Source organism: Python bivittatus, unplaced genomic scaffold (genome assembly GCF_059951505.1).
Source record: "Python bivittatus isolate LINGU-HERP-01145 unplaced genomic scaffold, Pbiv_v1 ctg000330_np1212, whole genome shotgun sequence".
NCBI lineage: Eukaryota > Metazoa > Chordata > Lepidosauria > Squamata > Pythonidae > Python > Python bivittatus.
The window spans coordinates 22,813,504-22,832,876 of record NW_028277058.1 but is presented as its reverse complement, the minus strand read 5'-3'; the positions used below and the strand labels follow the sequence as shown (position 1 = coordinate 22,832,876).

General features: G+C 35.2%; 1 protein-coding gene and 1 long non-coding RNA gene across 5 annotated transcripts in view; one reads left to right on the top strand and one right to left on the bottom strand.

The window, feature by feature from the left end:
* CAPS2 (calcyphosine 2) overlaps window positions 1-19,373 on the top strand; it is a 47,336-nt gene that overhangs the window by 7,942 nt on the left and 20,021 nt on the right. For 2 of the 4 annotated variants that reach the window (XM_088141825.1, XM_007440007.4), the window contains exons 6-17: window positions 1,052-1,084; window positions 1,409-1,597; window positions 4,122-4,235; window positions 5,146-5,213; window positions 7,745-7,864; window positions 9,864-9,938; window positions 10,638-10,733; window positions 11,182-11,275; window positions 12,746-12,864; window positions 16,716-16,789; window positions 17,208-17,362; window positions 18,340-18,459. In XM_088141825.1, coding sequence (XP_087997951.1) covers window positions 1,052-1,084; window positions 1,409-1,597; window positions 4,122-4,235; window positions 5,146-5,213; window positions 7,745-7,864; window positions 9,864-9,938; window positions 10,638-10,733; window positions 11,182-11,275; window positions 12,746-12,864; window positions 16,716-16,789; window positions 17,208-17,362; window positions 18,340-18,459 — 1,257 coding nt within the window. The remainder of the gene's footprint in view (window positions 1-1,051; window positions 1,085-1,408; window positions 1,598-4,121; window positions 4,236-5,145; window positions 5,214-7,744; window positions 7,865-9,863; window positions 9,939-10,637; window positions 10,734-11,181; window positions 11,276-12,745; window positions 12,865-16,715; window positions 16,790-17,207; window positions 17,363-18,339; window positions 18,460-19,373) is intronic. The other 2 variants (XM_088141824.1, XM_088141826.1) reach the window with 2 other exon arrangements.
* Window positions 3-18,333, bottom strand: LOC148215913 (uncharacterized). The gene is made up of 5 exons (XR_015796416.1): window positions 18,046-18,333; window positions 17,893-17,939; window positions 7,791-7,834; window positions 1,953-2,024; window positions 3-1,532 (listed from the first exon to the last, which is right to left on the bottom strand). It is a non-coding gene; the product is annotated as an uncharacterized LOC148215913 (long non-coding RNA).

Here is a 19,373-nt window from a genome sequence, read left to right as displayed (position 1 = left end):
AGTAAACAAGTTAGTTTATTGATGGAAGTTTTTTCAAGCATGATGACTCTTGTAGAAACAAATCTCATCTAAATGCATGTGACTCAACTAAATCAGTTTAGTTTAAATTATTAGCATTTATTTTTTAGGAAACATAGATAAAATACAGTCAACAGAGTTAAATGATCACAAAATAATGCATAAGTTTTCAGAATTCCTAAGCAGATGAGATAATAAAAATTAAAGAACAGACAGGTGAGAAAACCAAAGACAGATTCCATTGCAGTTGTGAGATCTGTCATGGTCTTAAGATAAATAGGATACATTCAATTTATACTCTACTTAGTGCTCTCATGGTTTCAAATTCCTGAGTCATAATGACAATTATATAAGCATTTTATGTATTGGAGTACCTAATTTGTTTATTTTGAAATATCAGTGACCATTCTTGGGTAATTTGTACTAGTGAAAATAACTGAAATACAATGAAAATTTTTAATAAATCCTACTTATGTCCCCATCCAGATCTTGATCCAGTATGGAGCTCTATTGATGCTATGGCTGTACTATATTCACTTTTAGAATCCTATTTACTGTACTTCTGAAACTCTTTTAGCCATAAACAGTATTAATCTTTTCATATGCATGGTTAATAGCATCCATTATTTGAAAGACCCATTTATTATGATAGAACATCTGGGTGAACAGGTGCAATGCAAATGGTCCACAACTGTCCTTCTCGTAGATTGCTAGATTTTGATACCAGAATTTAAGAATGGAAATCTTTCTACCTGTTTGGTTCTGGATCCCAGCCAGTATGTTAGAATTGTATTTTACTCTATAGTCCTGTTATGCTTACCTAGAAATAAATTCCCCTGTGTTTGATAGGGCTTATTTTTAAATAGAAATGCATAGGATTTATAGTTAGTATTGCTAATATTCTGACAAAGTTCACATCTGATTTCGTTCTTCATTATAATAACATACTACACTTCGTTAATTAGTTTAACTAATGAATTTATAAAGGAGAGAGTACTGTAAATAAGAACTTTCTTCTCTTTTTATTGAATAGGCAGCAAGGAGACGTGATCTAAAGAAAATTGAGGTAAATTAAGAAGTAAATGGAACACATTTTTAAAGTGTGCTATACCAAAATGAGCTTTTTTGTATTGATGATGATGATAATAATATATTTATATTTCTTCTACTACTCTGAAACAAATCCCATTAGTAAAAAAAATGTAACTTTACATTTTCAAAATTTTGTTTTTGATTTGCAGTTAAATAGTAGCTATATTCCAGATACTTGTAGGATATCTTGCGTCTCTGCTAATTTGAACAATCTTGAGTTGGACAATTGATAAATATTTAAATGTTACATTTAATTGAATCAGATACCATTATTATGGCTCTGATTATTTATTTTCAGCTTTTTCCACAGGAGCAAAAAACAATACCAGAAAATCTGCCACTCCCAACAGATACATACAAGCTGAAATATCAGCAATATGAAGCAGAAATGAAAGAGGGATATAAACAGTATTCTCAGAGAGCTGCAAAAAAGAAAACAAATAATAACCAGTTTCATGAACTTCCAGGCAGGATAGCTGAAAAAAAGGTAACATTCATACATGATCTAACATAACAACTATTCCTAAAATACTGCAGGGAGATTAGCTCCACTAAAGCAAGTGTAGCACGTAAGATATAATATGGACAATATAGAGGATAATGTATAGATTTCTGTTATGGACTAATAAAGGAGTTAAGCCTTTTTTCCAAATTCTGCTTTTTCCAACATCTGCCTATTCAACTACTTTTTTTTCCCTTTGAAGTTCACTGTGTTTCCCTCTTTGTTTCACAGTTCTGTGTTCCATTTCTTCACATTTTAATTTGGATATGGTTGCCTGGCTAATTTGCTTTCTCATTTTTCCCTTGGTGATTTGAGAATGTGCACTGATAATTCATCTTACCTTGCTGCTGCTTATTTACTCTTTAGGGTTGATTCCTTGATCTTTTGGATGTGTTATGGCTTCTCTGACATTCTGCAGAAGAAAAGCAAACTTCTTCAGTATTTGCTTACTGTCTACTCTCCCAATATTTTGTGTTCAGTTGATAAATCTTTTGGTTTTTGTCAAAGCATTACCTCTGTTCTCTTTGCTTGGCTTCTTTCTGTACATTATAGTTTGCCTTCATGTTGTTTTCAGCCCTTGACTCATTGGTCCTGCTGTCCTCCTAAACTATTTCCCTCTCATCTGCATCTCTTGCTGTTTTCTTTCATTTGGTGTCTCTGTTTATATGCTTCTACACCTGATTATGGAAAATATAATTGATGGCTGACATTGTCCTTTATACATGTACCTTTCTTGGTCATGCACTATTAGCATCTAAAGGACATCATCTTCTTCTCCATACCACCTTAAGGGTCCCAAATACATTTTTTCCTCATTTAATGCAATGCCTACCCTTTTCTTCTACTACTTTCTCCTCTTCCTCTTGCCTTTCTGTTCAAGATTTTACCTCCTCCTTCAATGCCTTCTTCCATCTCTGTCATGTATTTATCTATGTATGTATCTGGCTATCCTAATATCCTCATCTGATTTTGAATGGGCCCCTGAGATTGTGATCATCCAACTTCTAGTTGGTGTCTTTCTTGGTATTATCGATCCTCTCCATTACATTATTAATTTCTATCCTCCTCAATATGCACTGTTTCCCCTATCTTCAATCCAGTTACCTATTCTTCCTCTTCAACTGTTCATTCCATTTGTTTTTCCAGTTTTTCAAGTCATGCTATTTACTTTGTCATGACTTTCTGTCTTTCAACACTTTTTGACCCTTCTGTAATTGCTTTTGCACTACCGTTATAAATACCAAATGTCTTTGTGTATGAACCCATCTGTGGATAAGTTGATCCTTAATTTTTTAACCAAACTACCATGGAAAATGCACCACCTGCAGATAAGCTGACTCTCAAAATTTTAGTACATTTTAATTTTCACAATTGACTTGTCCGCGGGTGGCACATTTTCATGGTATTTTGGTTAAAAAATCAAGGGTCAGCTTATCCACAGATGGGCTTATCCACCAATATATATGGGATATATGGGTACTTTAAAAAAGCTGAGGGAAAAACCTACCATATATACTTGCAGACAAGTCCATCCACAGATAAGCCAAAGCCAATTTTTGGGGGGTATTTTGGCACCTAAAATTCTTGGTTTATGTGCAAGTATATACAATACTACTCTTCCTGACTACAAAATCTGAAGTCTTTACCCACTTTTTGTACTCCTCAATTTTCTGCTATTAATTCAGTTAATAACTGTTATTCCTTTTAGAATAACTCCTTGTGACCGCCTCTTCAATTTCATTAAGGCCCTTCTGAAAATTCCCTTTTATGGCAAGTTTAATCCCTAAATTTTGTCACAGTTAAGCTAAAGTATGTGTAATTAAAATAATCTTGTATTCACCCCCTGCCTATCCATGCCTCCATTTTCACAACTTCTGTATAATTTTAATTTGGAGCCTCTTGGAATAGGGATATGTTGGCATAATACATATTTCATACCTAAATACCACACTGCTCTTCATTTGTAATGTACTGATCCACAGAATAAAACCAGATATTCCCTGGGTGGATAAGCTGTGTTAAGGGTCAAAATCCTACTGGATGGTAGGGAAAGATCGCATCCGGCCAGCAGTATCATATATAGAACCTTTTTTATATCTCCATGTGAAAACTATTGTGCAAATCTGCAACTCTTCTACTATTCCTGGGGGTTTCTGGCTTAAAATAATAATTTAAAACTGTTTGTTTATTTCCTAGTATGGGAATATTCAGCAATTCCTTTAATGCCAGAGATAACAATCAGACTGTTTCACATAATGAATTTTTATTTATTTTAGCAGAAACAAATGCTGCATAACCACAGGACTCATAAATGCCTCAGTATTTATATTCTTTTGAATTTCTGAAAAATTCCAAAAGGAGAAGCTAGGTATAGGAAATATTTATAGGTTATTTCCTGTGCACATTTTAGCAGTAAGGAATTAAAATGAAATAAGAGGTAGCAATAACACTCACTGGAACCACCAATTTCATCCAAATACTCTGTTTTATTCCCACATATGATTTTCAGCCTGAAAACCAAAGAGTGGATGAATTCACAGTTCTTGATGAGAAAGCCCTTTTGCAGCAGTGTTATACAAACAAACCGTATGCTATGCAGCACAGCATAAGAAAATTGGATGCTGTAAGTTTTATGGGATAAATTACAGTGCTAGAATATTAGCATATACTGTTATAGTTAAGTAATGTAAATAAGCAAATTTAACACAGCTACAGCTTGGTATAGTGCCCTTCTAGCTTAAGTGCACACACATTGATTTTTCATCAGGTTCATAGATGAAATGGTATTACTGTTGAAAATATTTTTAGTTCCTTGCTATTTTTACTTTCCATTAAGTATTTATATAAAACATTAATTAAATATGTAAAAACTCTGAGTTTAACATGTATCAAGATGATATAGAACCAGTTTCATGTCAGTGAGTGTATTCATGTTCATGCATGGATTGATGGTTGAATAGATGCTAAGAAATATTTATTTATTTATTAGATTTTTATTCCTCCTTTCATTTAGGAAAGCAAGGCAGTGTGCATAATGCTTTGCCTATTTTTCCCCAAACAGCCCGGTGAGGTGTTGCAGAGAGAGAATGACTGGTCCAAAGTCATCCAGAAGGCTTCCATGTGTGAGGGTAGACCTGAGTTTCCTGCTCCTAGTGCAACCCTTTAGCAGCTACATAATTAGTAAATTTCATTATAGTCACAGTTTAGGATAAGTAATTATGAGTGTGACTTCAGTTGAAACAAAAGTAATATGATTTTTAGAAGTTCCTTCCTATGAAGCTTGCCCATATTGCAGCTATTCAAATTAAATCCAGTTCAATAAAAATGATTGGGTTTTTTTTTCATAGATTAAGATTCTGGTTAATTATCTGTAAAACCTTAAAAGAAGGTAGCATTTTGTATCTGCCTTGGTTTTAAAACAACAATCCTTACTGCTTATTGTCAAGGCACTAAATCCTATGTTACTGAACTTTTAGCAATATTTTTTGAACTACTTAAATGGTATTTTTTTCTGTTTAATGGTTACTTTACAGGAGGAAGTAGCAGCAGAAAGAAAAAAACAAACTGTAGTGGAACAAGTGATGTTAGATCAGTTATCTAGGTAAGATAATAAAATGGTGATTAATTAACTAGAGAAGTACTAATATATAGCAGGGCTGTACATTTCCTTTGAAAGAGGTGATTCACAACAAGCAGAAATGCATACAAAGCCTTCTCGTTGAATCATTAAAGTAGCCCCTTTTTTCTCATAGTATTGTGGTTGCTTCTGGTCATTTTCACATATGTAGCTGATTTGCTGGGAAAAATGCTGGATGTTCATGCAGAGTTTTACAGCAAATAAACTGACCACTGCTAACCCATAAACCATTGTTTACAAACCATGGTGGATTTTACTTGATATACAAAGTCAAACCTAAACAAATGACATTCTTATTTAAGGAAATATGTGAACCCAGTCTTTGAAGGAGCAGAGAATCATGCTTCCAGGCACAAGAAGTAGTTATAGTCATTATAGTAGCTGAGCAGCAAAAAGATGGGCGGGGGGGGGAAGCAAAGAAGATGTTAAATATGTTGGGAGGATTTGTTCTATTGCTGTACATCCTCCCACAAGTCATCTGTTGTATGCTGATTTATAGTTCTCCGCGCATTAAAGTTCAGTGGATCAGTGAATATGAGACCGGTTTGTGAAGTTAAATTGTGAGACCAAATATTTGGTTATAAAGGAAGATTAAATGGCAACAGTATTGCTCCCTACATATTATTTGGTTAATTGTGTGACTAATTTATTTTGTTGATTTATTTAAAAGACTTAAAAACACAACTCTGGGTGGCTCACAACAACAATAAAAACAAAAAGCAATAGAAACAATAGAATCAGAACTTGGTGCCTGAATTATCCTTGTTCAATGCATCCAATAAAACCATCCCCAGACTCCAGCCTCACTCTATCCCAATACTTGGGGGAAGAACCAGTTCTTTATGGCCTTCTGAAAGGCTAAAAATGTGGGGGCCTGCTGGATTCTGGAGGGAAAAGTATTCAATAGGGCAGGGCCTGCTACAGAAAATGTGCATTTCCCAGGTCCTGCTAGATGGCAACATTCAAGAGAAAGGACCTGAAGCATGCCCACCCTATCTGACCTAGGCCGATGCTGTTAGGAAGAAGCAGTCCTGCAAATAACTTAGATCCTAGTTAAGTGTGTAATAAAATAAAGAAAGTTGTTCCAAATATTTTGCATTGTTATTTACTGATAAGCTGTTTTTTTTTTTGTATTGTCTATTAATAAACATCCCCAGAAGCTTTATACAGATGTTAAATAGCTTTGGGGGCACCAAAGTATTTCTTATAGCACACAGCATAGCTTCCATAGTTTAGAGACATACCACCCAGTATAATTTTCTGTGCCCCAATCCAGAGCCCAGGAGAATTCTGTGAAGGATATCACAAGCCATTGAGAGATCAAGCAGGATCAAAAGAATCACACTCCCTTTGTCTTTTTTTCACAAGAGTTATTTGTCAGAGTGACTGGCTGATTCTTTCCCCAAACCAGGCCTGAACCCAGATTGAAAGGGTTTGAGCTAATGGTGTCATCCAAGAACATCGACAGCTGCACAGCTACCATCCCTTCAAGCATCTTTCCCAGAAGGTCTTTGTAGTTGGGCAGTAATTGGCAAATCCTCTGGATCCAGGGAGGGATAAGGAGTGGAAAGACCAAGTGGGTGCCTCCACTCCCTCATGGATTCACCACTCCCTGCATCTATCCAGCCAACGACCCTGGGCTAGCTCAGATGAGCCAAGATGGATGAGATCAAGAGAACAGGTGATAGGACTGCTACAAGCATCCTATTAAAATATTCAGACTTCACAATTTGAGCAATCCCATACATTAGGATCAGACAGTGTACTGGATACCTTTGTATACTGTATCAAAAGCAAATCAGTGCAAATGCCTCACAGTTCTATCACTGCATGTTTTTGTGGGCTCCAACATTAGGTTTTATGAGACAGATAACAATTTATATGAATAAGTAATGTCTGAGTTATATAGACATTTGTTAGAGATAATCTATTATAAAAATATTAATAACTCATGGCTGGTGAAAAAAATTGAATGAATTTATTATTCATTGTAGAGTTTATCAAAGCCCTTTGATGTGTATATTTTAAAGCCAAAGCAATTTTTCACTCTTTTAAATATCACTGATCCAACAAAAGATACGTGTTGGTTTTCCAGCATTTTGCAGTAACAAACCTAGAAGCTGTAAGAATCTAATCAATTTCTTATGTGGACTTAATTTATAAGGCAGTAGAAATTGTATCTAGGATTTACCCATTTTTTCCCCAAAAATGTTTGTCCAAAATCACAAAATACTCGGGTATTACCACCAAAGATGATAATAAATACCCAGTATATTTATACTCCTATCAGTACAATCTAGAAAACTTGCAATTTACATAGTACAATTTTAGCACTTTTATGTTATGTGAAAAGTATTGGTGGTAATTTTATTAATATTTCTATGATTGTATAGCACTCCTTTAACCTGTAAAGATGAATAGTTTAAAAATCTTGAAATAAGACATGAAATAGGTCTGTATCTTAATTTGATAAAACCAGTTCCATATTTTTTTAGAGCTGTGATAAGTGATCCAGAACAAAATGGAAATTCAGATACTTACAAGATGGATCCTGTTCTTCCAGGATTAAGCACCGCACCTCTACGCTTTAGAAAAAGAACATTACATGAAACAAAGTAAGAACTGTTACACTATATTACTTTATGAGTAATGTCCTCAAAACTATTTCATTATGAAGCTTTCACTGATTTTAGATTGTGTACCTAAATATCTTGATTCTTTATAAAGGAAAACCAATAATTTCTATATTTTTTAAAGTAAAATCTATTTGTATAATAATGTTTGTCTGGCAATGGGTTTTACCTCTTTTTAAAACTTTCCTGCATTTCACTATATGTTTAAATTACACTTATATAGTGCACTGCTCACCATTATATAGACAGGATAGAAATTTAAATAAATTACAGTACTATTCCTCCCATGAGCCAATAAGGCCTATGATTATTTGTTTTATTATTTGTAGCTCATGTCCTTTATGCAATTCATTTGTAAAAGAACTACTGTTGTTTTGGAGTATTTAATTACATTAATCCAGGATCTAATTGATTTTGTAATTAAAAATAGCAAATAAAGAAGACCTGATAGAGATTTATAAAATTAAACATTGTTATGATGAAATTAAATAGATAACAGGATCCCCAATTCCCCCCCCCCATTCTTCTGCTACTAGAATCTGGGGTCACCCAGTCATACTGAATGTTGGAAGACCTGCATAGTCAAAATGATATACTTCACATGAATAGTTCAGAAGTTCATCTATGAAATTAGCTGCCACATTATGAGGTGATGGATTCTAACTTAACATAAATTCAAAGACGATAAGACTGTCAAATGGCTACTAATCATGTGACATCAAAGTAGCATGCTTTTAAATACCAATTGTTCTGAAAAAGCACAGAATAGTGCTTCCGATTAATATCTAATTAGTCATGGTTCGAAATACATTAATCATGGTTGGAAACTGGATACAGGAATTAAATAGACCATTAGTCTGATCCAACTGCTCTGCTATGTTCAATCTATTTTTTTATAAAATTGCAGTCCCCCCTTAAGTAGGCACATAGCTTAGAAGTATTTCTGGATCTGCTGTTGTTCCTGGATGACCATGTAATAGCCATGTTGTTGGCCAGTATAATTCATAATTTAATTCCATCTACAGTAGATAAATTTAATATGCTCTCTTTGAATCTCTGTTTGAAGTATGTGATTTTTTCCAAAAGAGATAATCAGGGATAGTGTTTCAGATATATTGTCACTGGGCCTGGGGATCTGAATGTGTGGTGGAATCCATACAGTGGTTGTGCTGATTTGTGTTGGTGGTTTGTTTTCACTTTGGGTGTAGATTGCATGTATGTTGTTGTTTTCATTGCTTTTATGTTTTGTTTTGTTTTTTGCTATTTGAATAATTGTTAGGTGCCCAGAGTCATGAGTTTGGGATGGGCAGTGATATAAATTGGAATAAATAAATAAATTCCATCAGTTTTTTTCTGGCTACACTGAATGGTATTTGCTTCTAAGCAAACTTAGAGTAGTAGTTTAATGTTAATGTTTAATAGTTGTGTAATGTCTCCCACATGTCCATCAAACTGTGTGCCTAGCTCTGTTCATGCAGCCAAGAACTAGCTTTCCTAAAAAGTTTTAGGAACATATTGACTGCTGTAATTAATTTTGTACAAATATCACTTTTATGTTATTGAAAATATTAATTGAAATTATATGCATGTACATATGCACTCACGTTTTAATAAATAGGTAAAATAACCAGTTTAACTTTACTGCTGGGGGTACTGCAGTACATGGTTTGAATCATTAGTAAGACTTTTCTTAGTATTGATGTCTGCTAGAGAGCCTTCAAAAGGCTTCAGATTCCTGAACATATCACTCATAAGCAGTGAAAATATACATAATTCTATATTTCCAGTGAAATATGTAATCTTGTAAATATTGTAAGCTTATTTGTAGTGGTAGTAATCAGCATTTACATTTTATCTATGCCCTATCTTTTCACGATAACTCTACTCATAATTCATGAACATGTCTATTTTACAAGCAGTTGGCATGCAAAATGTCTTGTTTTACTTGCATAGAACATAATACTATATATTCTTCTTACAGAATTAAGACTAGGTCAACATTGACTGAAAATATGCTTTCTAACAAATTACGATTTGATGGTAGATTAATATCGAGGTATGCCTACAACAATTTTTAAACTATTTTTTCTTATTTTGAAAGTAACTGAGCATGCTACTTCCATAACCATATCTTAGTCCAATTACTTTCTAATAAAATAGCATAGCAATATTACAGTTTACATTTGATTTTCATCCAGTGTTATTTATACCTTATGGTGATCTGCTGTATGCACATTTTATGGAATCATAATCAGGTGCTAGATTGATGATAAAATGCAGACTTCCCTCAGTACGTAGTAGGGATAAAGTAGTAAATGGTATTTGGTCATCAGTATCCTTTAATTGATTTTTTTGTGGTTCTTGTGAACACAATCACACATTGTATTAATCTTTCCCCCTCATGTCATAGTCCTAACTAAAGTATCATTCTGCAGAGTGATCTCTTGCAGCAATTGCTGGTCAAAATTATGTTTACCTTAAATACTAAAATATTTTATATTTGGTCCTTAGACCTGTTAACTGGATAGAGCACTCATACATAGTGGGCCTGCTTGGAAGTAATATGCTTGCCCCAATACTCACATTCTGATCAGGGTTAGTGGAGAACTCTCAGCAGAAGAAAACATTCATGGTTAAATGTATATTACACAAACTAACATAACATGAAATTTACTTAAAATAGAATGTTCTTTCTGTCTGTCAAGGATTCATTTTTATTTTTTAAGAAATCTAATAAGTTTTTTTTCCATTATAGAAATGGACGTGATGCTTGTCGAGAACTGATTGGATTTTACTTTGCATATGACAAATCTTTAACTATATATGAATATCGACAATTTGGTAAAAATAGGTATGTATATCGGCTGGTGGGGCCCAGGAGGAGAGCCTTCTCTGCTGTTGCCCCCACCCTTTGGAATATTCTCCCCCCAGAGATGCGGCAGGCTCCTACCCTCCTGGCTTTCCAGAAAGGATTAAAGACCTGGCTCTGCCAGCTTGCGTGGGGTGACAACAATCTTACCCAATCCTGGGGGTGGCTGGCGGCTTGATGATGCTCCCTGAGTGTCTGCCAATGTTAACATCTATCCTTGGATCTATTTATTTGCTATTTATTTAAAACTATTGTATATTGTGATTTTAATTGATTTTAACCATTTTGTAAACCGCCCAGAGTTGTTTCAACAAGATAGACAGTGGCAAATTTGATATATAAATAAATATGTAAGAGTCTGCTCGGAATTTTATTTAGCCATTAGTACTTCTTAAAATCACTTCAAGGTTTTTGTTTTAATTTCATGCAGAACAAATGCTCTACCATTCATTTTGAAGGGTATTTATATGCATCAGCGTGGACAAAGAAAAGGAAAACCATACAGTCTTAATGATTTCTATGTTGTAAGTACTGTAAGTTCGGATAAGAGGAAAGTATGAGCAACTTTTTGGGTCTAGGAGCTGCATTTCTTGCTAGATAGAGGGTGTGAGCCATGCAGGTATATGCACATATCAGCTGGCCCTGGAGGGTGGAGAGAGATAGACTGTTTTTGCTGGAGTAAGGGGAGAAAATACCTTTTAAAAGTTTGAATTGCCCTGCATATAGCTGGTGCAGTCTTGTTTTCAGAGGCCTTTTGAGCTGGAATGGAGGAGCACAAAAGCTTCTTCACACTAAGGAAAGATTATGCTCCTTCCCTTTAAACAGGGGCTAAGAAGAGTGTGATGGACTTGACAATATGGAAATGTTGCAAATAATCCCTTGCCTTCTAGTGATTCTGTTTCAAATCATTGGATAGGAACAGGTTAAAACCCCCTTTTTTAATTATCCTGACCTGACCAAAATCCACCATGCCAGTGCTAGAACAGATCTTTTCCCTGCTACTAACAGCTAATCAAATTTGCTTCAGGGAAAATAGGCAGGGCTCACCAGAACATTGTGGGCTGATTCAAGATTAAGTTCTCAGTAATTAGTAGGTAATGATATCTTATTTTCAATTGTTGCATTCATTTTTTTATATATATATATATTGAGTGTTCACTGTGAGATGGATTATAAATTTGACCTATTTTTCCAATCATGATTTAAGATACTCATGGAATGCGGATAGACATTTATTTTGATAACATTATTCAGATCAATAACCAAAGCAACGTTCAGAAAGATCTTACTCTAATTCTTTAGTTGCAAGCTGGGAAAAAATTACTTGTCTTTTTATTGTTTCAGGGCTACATATCTTCTCTTTGCCACAAGAGGGCAGACAGAGGAAGTTTGTGAAAAGATTAACTTGTGTTTTCTGATTAATTGATTACGATTGCATTGCTTCTTAAAGTGATTAATGCTTACTTAATTTAGTAAAACATAAAACAAATTTTTATCACAGTGTTGAGAATCAAAAAAACATGTACTGTAACATCTTAAGACTGAGGAATTTACTGGTGTAGGCTTTCATGGCCAGTATCTTTTGGGCAGTGTTGAGCTTCAGCGACCATGGTCTATGAACCCTGAAGCTCAACACTGTGTTCTTTTAGTAAATGAGAGCATTGTGAGGGAAGAGTGGCTTACTTAGAGGAGACCATTTGGAATTAAGGGAGAATGAGCAAAATATTCATGTATACTTGGGCAGGTGTGCAGCAGAAAAGATAAGACAACTGAAGAAGAACTGTAGGTAAATACTGGCCATTGAGGTTAGTGACCTTGGAGAAAACTGGATGATAACATAGAAGATTTTGTCTGGTATTGCATCTTTGTGCTTTCTAGTTTCTCAAAGTAAGATATATTTGAAATAGTTCACCTATTTAAGTTTGTAGGGATATTTTGTGGAATAGACTAAAAATAGAATGTCCTTTAAATGACTCTTATATTATTGCTTACAGGGAGCAGACCTAACTTTTTTGAGCCTTCATCATCCTGGCCTTCCTGAAAGTATTAAGCATAAACCATTGTTTATAATCCGGGTCACAAATATCGATGAAATGGCTAGAACTTTTCTGAAGTAAGTGAAGTTAGACTATCTGCTCATAAATCCTTTGCGTTCACCAAAAAAGATTTATATTATCTATTGGTTTGAGGGTTTGTTTGTATTTCTCCAGCATAAATGTTAATATCTGATTAGAGGTACATATAGTAGAATGTTAAGATATGACTGGATTCTGAAACTCAAGTTTGTAACACCAATGTTTGTAGAAGACAGAAAATCCTCCAGAGCACAGAAAAAATGTATAAGTACAATTTTGAACTTGTTTGAAGGGAGATATCATACAGTACAAACTGGCATCTTAATTTTTTTTAACTTGATTATTGAAGGCTGGTTTAATATATAGTTTCATTTCAATTGTGAGAATTAATTGGCAATTATGTTATTGTTCATAAAGGGAAACTTGAAAATAGAGGAAAATAATTGCCAGCTTTTCACTGTAATGGATATCTTATACCTCTCTCTGATTCTTGTTGCTCTTTCTAGAACTTTACCGATAGTCTAATACAGTGGGGCAAAAAAGTATTTAGTCAGCCACCAATTGTGCAAGTTCTCCCACTTAAAAAGATGAGAGAGGCCTGTAATTTTCATCATAGGTATACCTCAACTATGAGAGACAAAATGGGGAAAAAAATCCAGAAAATCACATTGTCTGAATTTTAAAGAATTTATTTGCAAATCATGGTGGAAAATAAGTATTTGGTCAATATCAAAAGTTCATCTCAATACTTTGTTATATATCCTTTGTTGGCAATGACAGAGGTCAAACGTTTTCTGTAAATCTTCACAAGGTTTTCACACATCGTTGCTGGTATTTTGGCCCATTCCTCCATGCAGATCTCCTCTAGAGCAGTGATGTTTTGGGGCTGTCGCTGGGCAACATGGACTTTCAACTCCCTCCAAAGGTTTTCCATGGGGTTGAGATCTGGAGACTGGCTAGGCCACTCCAGGACCTTCAAATGCTTCTTACGAAGCCATTCCTTCGTTGCCCGGCGGTGTGCTTGGGATCATTGTCATGCTGAAAGACCCAGCCACGTTTCATCTTCAATGCCCTTGCTGCTGGAAGGAGGTGTTCACTCAAAATCTCACGATACATGGCCCCATTCATTCTTTCCTTTACACGGATCAGTCGTCCTGGTCCCTTTGCAGAAAAACAGCCCCAAAGCATGATGTTTCCACCCCCATGCTTCACAGTAGGTATGGTGTTCTTTGGATGCAACTCAGCATTCTCTCTCCTCCAAACACAACGAGTTCAGTTTAGACCAAAACGTTCTACTTTGGTTTCATCTGACCATATGACATTCTCCCAATCCTCTTCTGGATCATCCAAATGCTCTCTAGCAAACTTCAGACTGGCCCGGACATGTACTGGCTTAAGCAGGGGGACAGGGCTGGCACTGCAGGATTTGAGTCCCTGGCGGCGTAGTGTGTTACTGATGGTAGCCTTTGTTACTTTGGTCCCAGCTCTCTGCAGGTCATTCACTAGGTCCCCCTGTGTGGTTCTGGGATTTTTGCTCACTGTTCTTGTGATCATTTTGACCCCACAGGGTAAGATCTTGCATGGAGCCCCAGATCGAGGGAGATTATCAGTGGTCTTGTATGTCTTCCATTTTCTAATTATTGCTCCCACAGTTGATTTCTTCACACCAAGCTGCTTGCCTATTGCAGATTCAGTCTTCCCAGCCTGGTGCAGGTCTACAATTTTGTTTCTGGTGTCCTTCAACAGCTCTTTGGTGTTGGCCATAGTGGAGTTTGGAGTGTGACTGTTTGAGGTTGTGGACAGGTGTTTTTTATACTGATAACAAGGTCAAACAGGGGCCATTACTACAGGTAATGAGTGGAGGACAGAGGAGCCTCTTAAAGAAGTAGGTACAGGTCTGTGAGAGCCAGACATCTTGCTTGTTTGTAGGTGACCAAATACTTATTTTCCACCATGATTGGCAAATAAATCCTTTAAAAATCAGACAATGTGATTTTCTGGATTTTTTTCCCCATTTTGTCTCTCATAGTTGAGGTATACCTATGATGAAAATTACAGACCTCTCTCATCTTTTTAAGTGGGAGAACTTTCACAATTGGTGGCTGACTAAATACTTTTTTGCCCCACTGTAAGTGTAAGAGATTAGAAATAAATCAATGGAAGTTATTTGTGGTGAGAAAGACAATATGCTATAATCTCTTAACATAGCAAATTAGAGGATACAGCAACTAAGATAACACATCACTTTGAGGTATAATGTAGTTTGTTTGGCTTTGCCTTGGCATGTTTTATGAATCTAGCCATTATGAGTTGTAAGTCATATTTTTTGGCTTAGTATATTTGCATGTTGTATGTACCTATCCTATTGTGCCTTGTTCAATAATCCATAATTAGACAATGTATGAATCAGGCCAGTAAGTAGAAGCAAGAATAGTAAAGATTAATGTAAGATGGATGTTGGCTGGGTGTTTTGCTAATCTGCTAATCAGTCTATCAAAGAAACATCCCTGGAATACTATGGATCTCCAGGAAGTAAAGATAAAGAAGATGGATGTGGCCTCAGCTAGACATGGTGTGACACATCTTGAATGGGTGATTGCAAGTATCTCTTTGTGGGTCTGCTGTTAAAAGAAAGCTCAGAAACAGATTGTAGAGATTGTGGCTACTAAAGTGAAATGTGATAAGATGGAGAGAGGTAGATAATACTAAACCATGTTCTTTCTAATGGGATATTCCTAGTACTACTGATTAAAAGGCACAGTGTGGTTTTTGTGCTTTTGCAGATTTAATGGATTCATTAAAAGTTTTTAGATTATGTCTGACTGAAGCCCCATTTACTGTCATTTTTTTCTGATCTGGAGCTCTATATGGCTGTGATTAGCTGCCACTTTAACTTCCTATAGTATTCACAAATTAATATCCCTCTAAGGCAGTGTGGAAAATTGACAGCAGTTCCAGGCTACCTTGGTACTAGTGAAGGGCTGTTGTTACTGCCTAGCACTATTGCCGGCAAAGCCAGAAATGCCTGCCAGAATAAACAAACAAACAATGAAACACCAAAGGCACAAATCAAGGACCTGGACCTGGCTTTGATATGAAGCCTAATATAATGCAAAATGTAACATAGCTTTGATGCTGTCATGCAGTAAGATTTCAAGTCTATTAAGACAAATTAATCCCCTTGCTCTCTTATGCCTTCCATTATCCCTGACTAGAAAACATACCCAAAGAGAGTATTTTATGTTATTCTCAGGATTAGGATAGTGTGAACTAGCTAAGAGTTTGCTACATGGAGTTTTTTTATTCTTTAAGAAACAGAATATTTCTGAACTGTTTTAAATACTCAAAAATTTGGATTTATCACTTTTGATAAGGTGAAATTACTGTACTGGACTGTTTCACATGTGTGCTAATCTGGTTATCATGTAGCTTCAGTAAAATTCAGTAAAGGGCCTGTACTCCATTATATAAACCATCAATCTAGGCTGTTCCTTGTTCAAGCTGAGGGGGTTTTAATACAGTAATCACATGCAGTGGGGAAGCAAATAACCCTTAAAGAAGAGTCTGTATTTTGCAAGCTGTCCCACCTTTCAGGAGTAAATATAGATGTCTCTTTGTTGCATTTATCAATCTATCTACTTTGCCTTTACTGCCTGCATGTTTTCATGCATAAAATATTTGCATATCTTGTTACTTTTGGGAAGTTAATCTTAGTACTTTAGAATAAGTTTATTTCAAAATTCTTAGTTATTATAAATACATAAAAATATTTTACAAATCAGAAAGTCTGTTTTTCCTAATTTATATATAGGTTATGATAGTTAAATATTTGTATCTGTGAAAGTAACTTTCCGTATTTGTGACTGCTTAATGAATGCATATATTATAGGACCTATAATGTGGAAAATGAGGAACATCCTATCAAGGAGGAAGATGATAAGAATACTTTGAGGAATATTCAAGGTTTGTATATCCCATTTACTAGAAATTCTTGTCTATGAGTTCTGTAAAAATATTTTCATGGAACCTAGATTGCACTTTATTCTACAGTAATTGTATTTCAGTATACCTTTTGATTATAAGTAATAAATATAATGATTTGATATAGAAAAAATAGTGTGTGTTAATTTTCTTCGATATTAGCAATGTTATATGTCAGAATGGGATAATTATGTGTAGAATATCCTAGGATAAATTCTGAGCATCTGCAGTAACATACTCATATAGCAGGATTAGAAAAGAATTCTTCAGATTATTATACTATATCATTGAAAGACAATATTGAGGCCAATTATGTCACACTTTTACATATTTGAAAACAATCATTGTACTTAAGAAAAAAAGCGTAATTTTAAAAAACTATTTTTAATTTCCTTTCCAGATAATCTGAGAGCAAAATTAAATAAAAGAGGAGTTCGTATTGTTTCAGGACTAGGAAAATATTTCCGTGAACTGGACAAGAAGCAAAATGGAAATCTTACAAAAGCAGACTACAGGCAAGCACTAAAAGTATTTCATTTAGAAGTGACTGAAGAGGTATGTCAAAATCCTCATATAAGAGGGTAGATACAATTTAATAGGGATTACTTCAACATGGTGGGATGTAATTCATGAGCAATTTGCAAAGATTGAAAGGTACAATTTACTGAAAAGGAATAGGCCAGACAAAGTGGGAGGATGAGATGGCATTGTATGTGAAAAACATGTATGCTTTTAGAGATTCAGGAATTTGAGAGACTCTAAATGAGAGTTCTCATATGAGAATATGAGGAAGTTAAAGCAACAGTGATATTATTGTAGGGTGGGCTGTAGGTCACCTAATCAGGCAGAAGATTTTGATAATGCCCTCCAGGGCCAGAGGGCCAGAGTACAAGGCTTTCATGGTTTGTGCTATTTTGTATTGTGCTTTTACAGTTGTTAGGTTTATTGCTTACTCTCTTATGTGTTTCAATCATATGTTAGCTACCCAAAACTGCAATTTACATGTTGGGTGGCATGCATACAAGCATAAATAAGAAATATATTTGGGCCTCAGTTACTTGAACATTTATGGAAAACTAACTCACCCAAGATTGCAGGGTCCCAAAAATTCTTCAGAAGTCTTGCTGAATGTCTAATTGGCCAGAAAAAGAGACAAGGGGATTGGCTGCTGTAAAACTGGTTCTAGCCAATAGGAGAGAGCTATAACCTAAACTGGAGATTAATTACTACTTACTTACCTGATTGTTGCTGCTGTAGTGAAGTATGAAGAAAGTGAATGAAGCTGGTTGGTCTTTCCCTCCCCTCCTTCCAACCTGACAGAGTGTCTGGACTGTTGCTTTAATGACATCTGGAACACTAAATACTAATGTTGGTATTTTAATATTTACATTAAAACATTTTTTTTAAATGCACAATTTTCAAAGGAACACTCTGAAGCATTACTTTGTTTTTTTGCCAATTTTTATGTCACAGTACTTATGTTGTTAGTTAGGTATGCAACACTTAATTTGGCTTGATATTCTTAAACTTAGGAATTTGAATCTTTGTGGTTACTATTACATGATGACAATAATGGTGAAATTGATTACATTGAATTTATTCGTGCTATTCTTGGAGAAATGAATGAATATAGAAAAGCATTTGTCAGGAAAGTAAGTAATCTTATTTTAAGAATATAATGCATGTATAAAAAAGTTGAATACTGCTAACCTGTATAATGTTTTACTGCTTTTTGGGGGTGGGGGTGGAGGGAGAGATACAGTATGTCAAGAATTGATTTGGAAAGTCAGTTCAAATGGGATTTGGTTTAAACTCTGATTCACATCAATGTTTCAAAATAGATTGTTGATTAGGTTCAAATTGTTGATGGTGGAATTAAATCTGCTTCTGCCTTGATGGCCTTTTGTGCATGGATGTTGAAGGTATGAGTGCTTAGACAGTCATTCCCTCATCTCTTATTTAGCTTCCCAACTTTTTTTTACTATTGTTGATACAGTACATAGATATTTAAAACATTTTTAAAGGCTTTACAACCTAAGAGGCATCGGCTGCAGTCCTAGACTCACTGGCCACACTTCTGCTTAGAACTGGATTGATGTAATATAGTTTTTGTGTCCAGAATCCTACTGATCTTAAAAGGCATAGCTACATGTAAAACTTTGGGAGAAAATTTCATCCATATACCAGTTATGCATATCAAGTTCTATTAAAAAAGGATCAGTAGATTTCTTTATTTTGTGTTAAAATCTCATTATTTCCAATATAGGTAGACATAAGATATAAACTCAGATTTCCATCCATTCTTCCTGGACAAGCTACAAACCCTGGAGCCCGATCCTGCCAGGGCTCTGGCTTTGTGCATGCAAAGCTTGATCTCTTCGAATATGCAAAGGCAAAGCCTGATCTACTCCAGGCTTTCCTTTCTACTCTGCCTCGATGAGCCAGCTTCTACTTCTGATATGTGTTACAGCTTAGTTACTGGTTTTCACAAACCAACTAGAACTGGCCAGATAACCTTCCTGGTCACAGTATTGCAGCAGCTTTTGCAAAGGGAGTGAACATATAC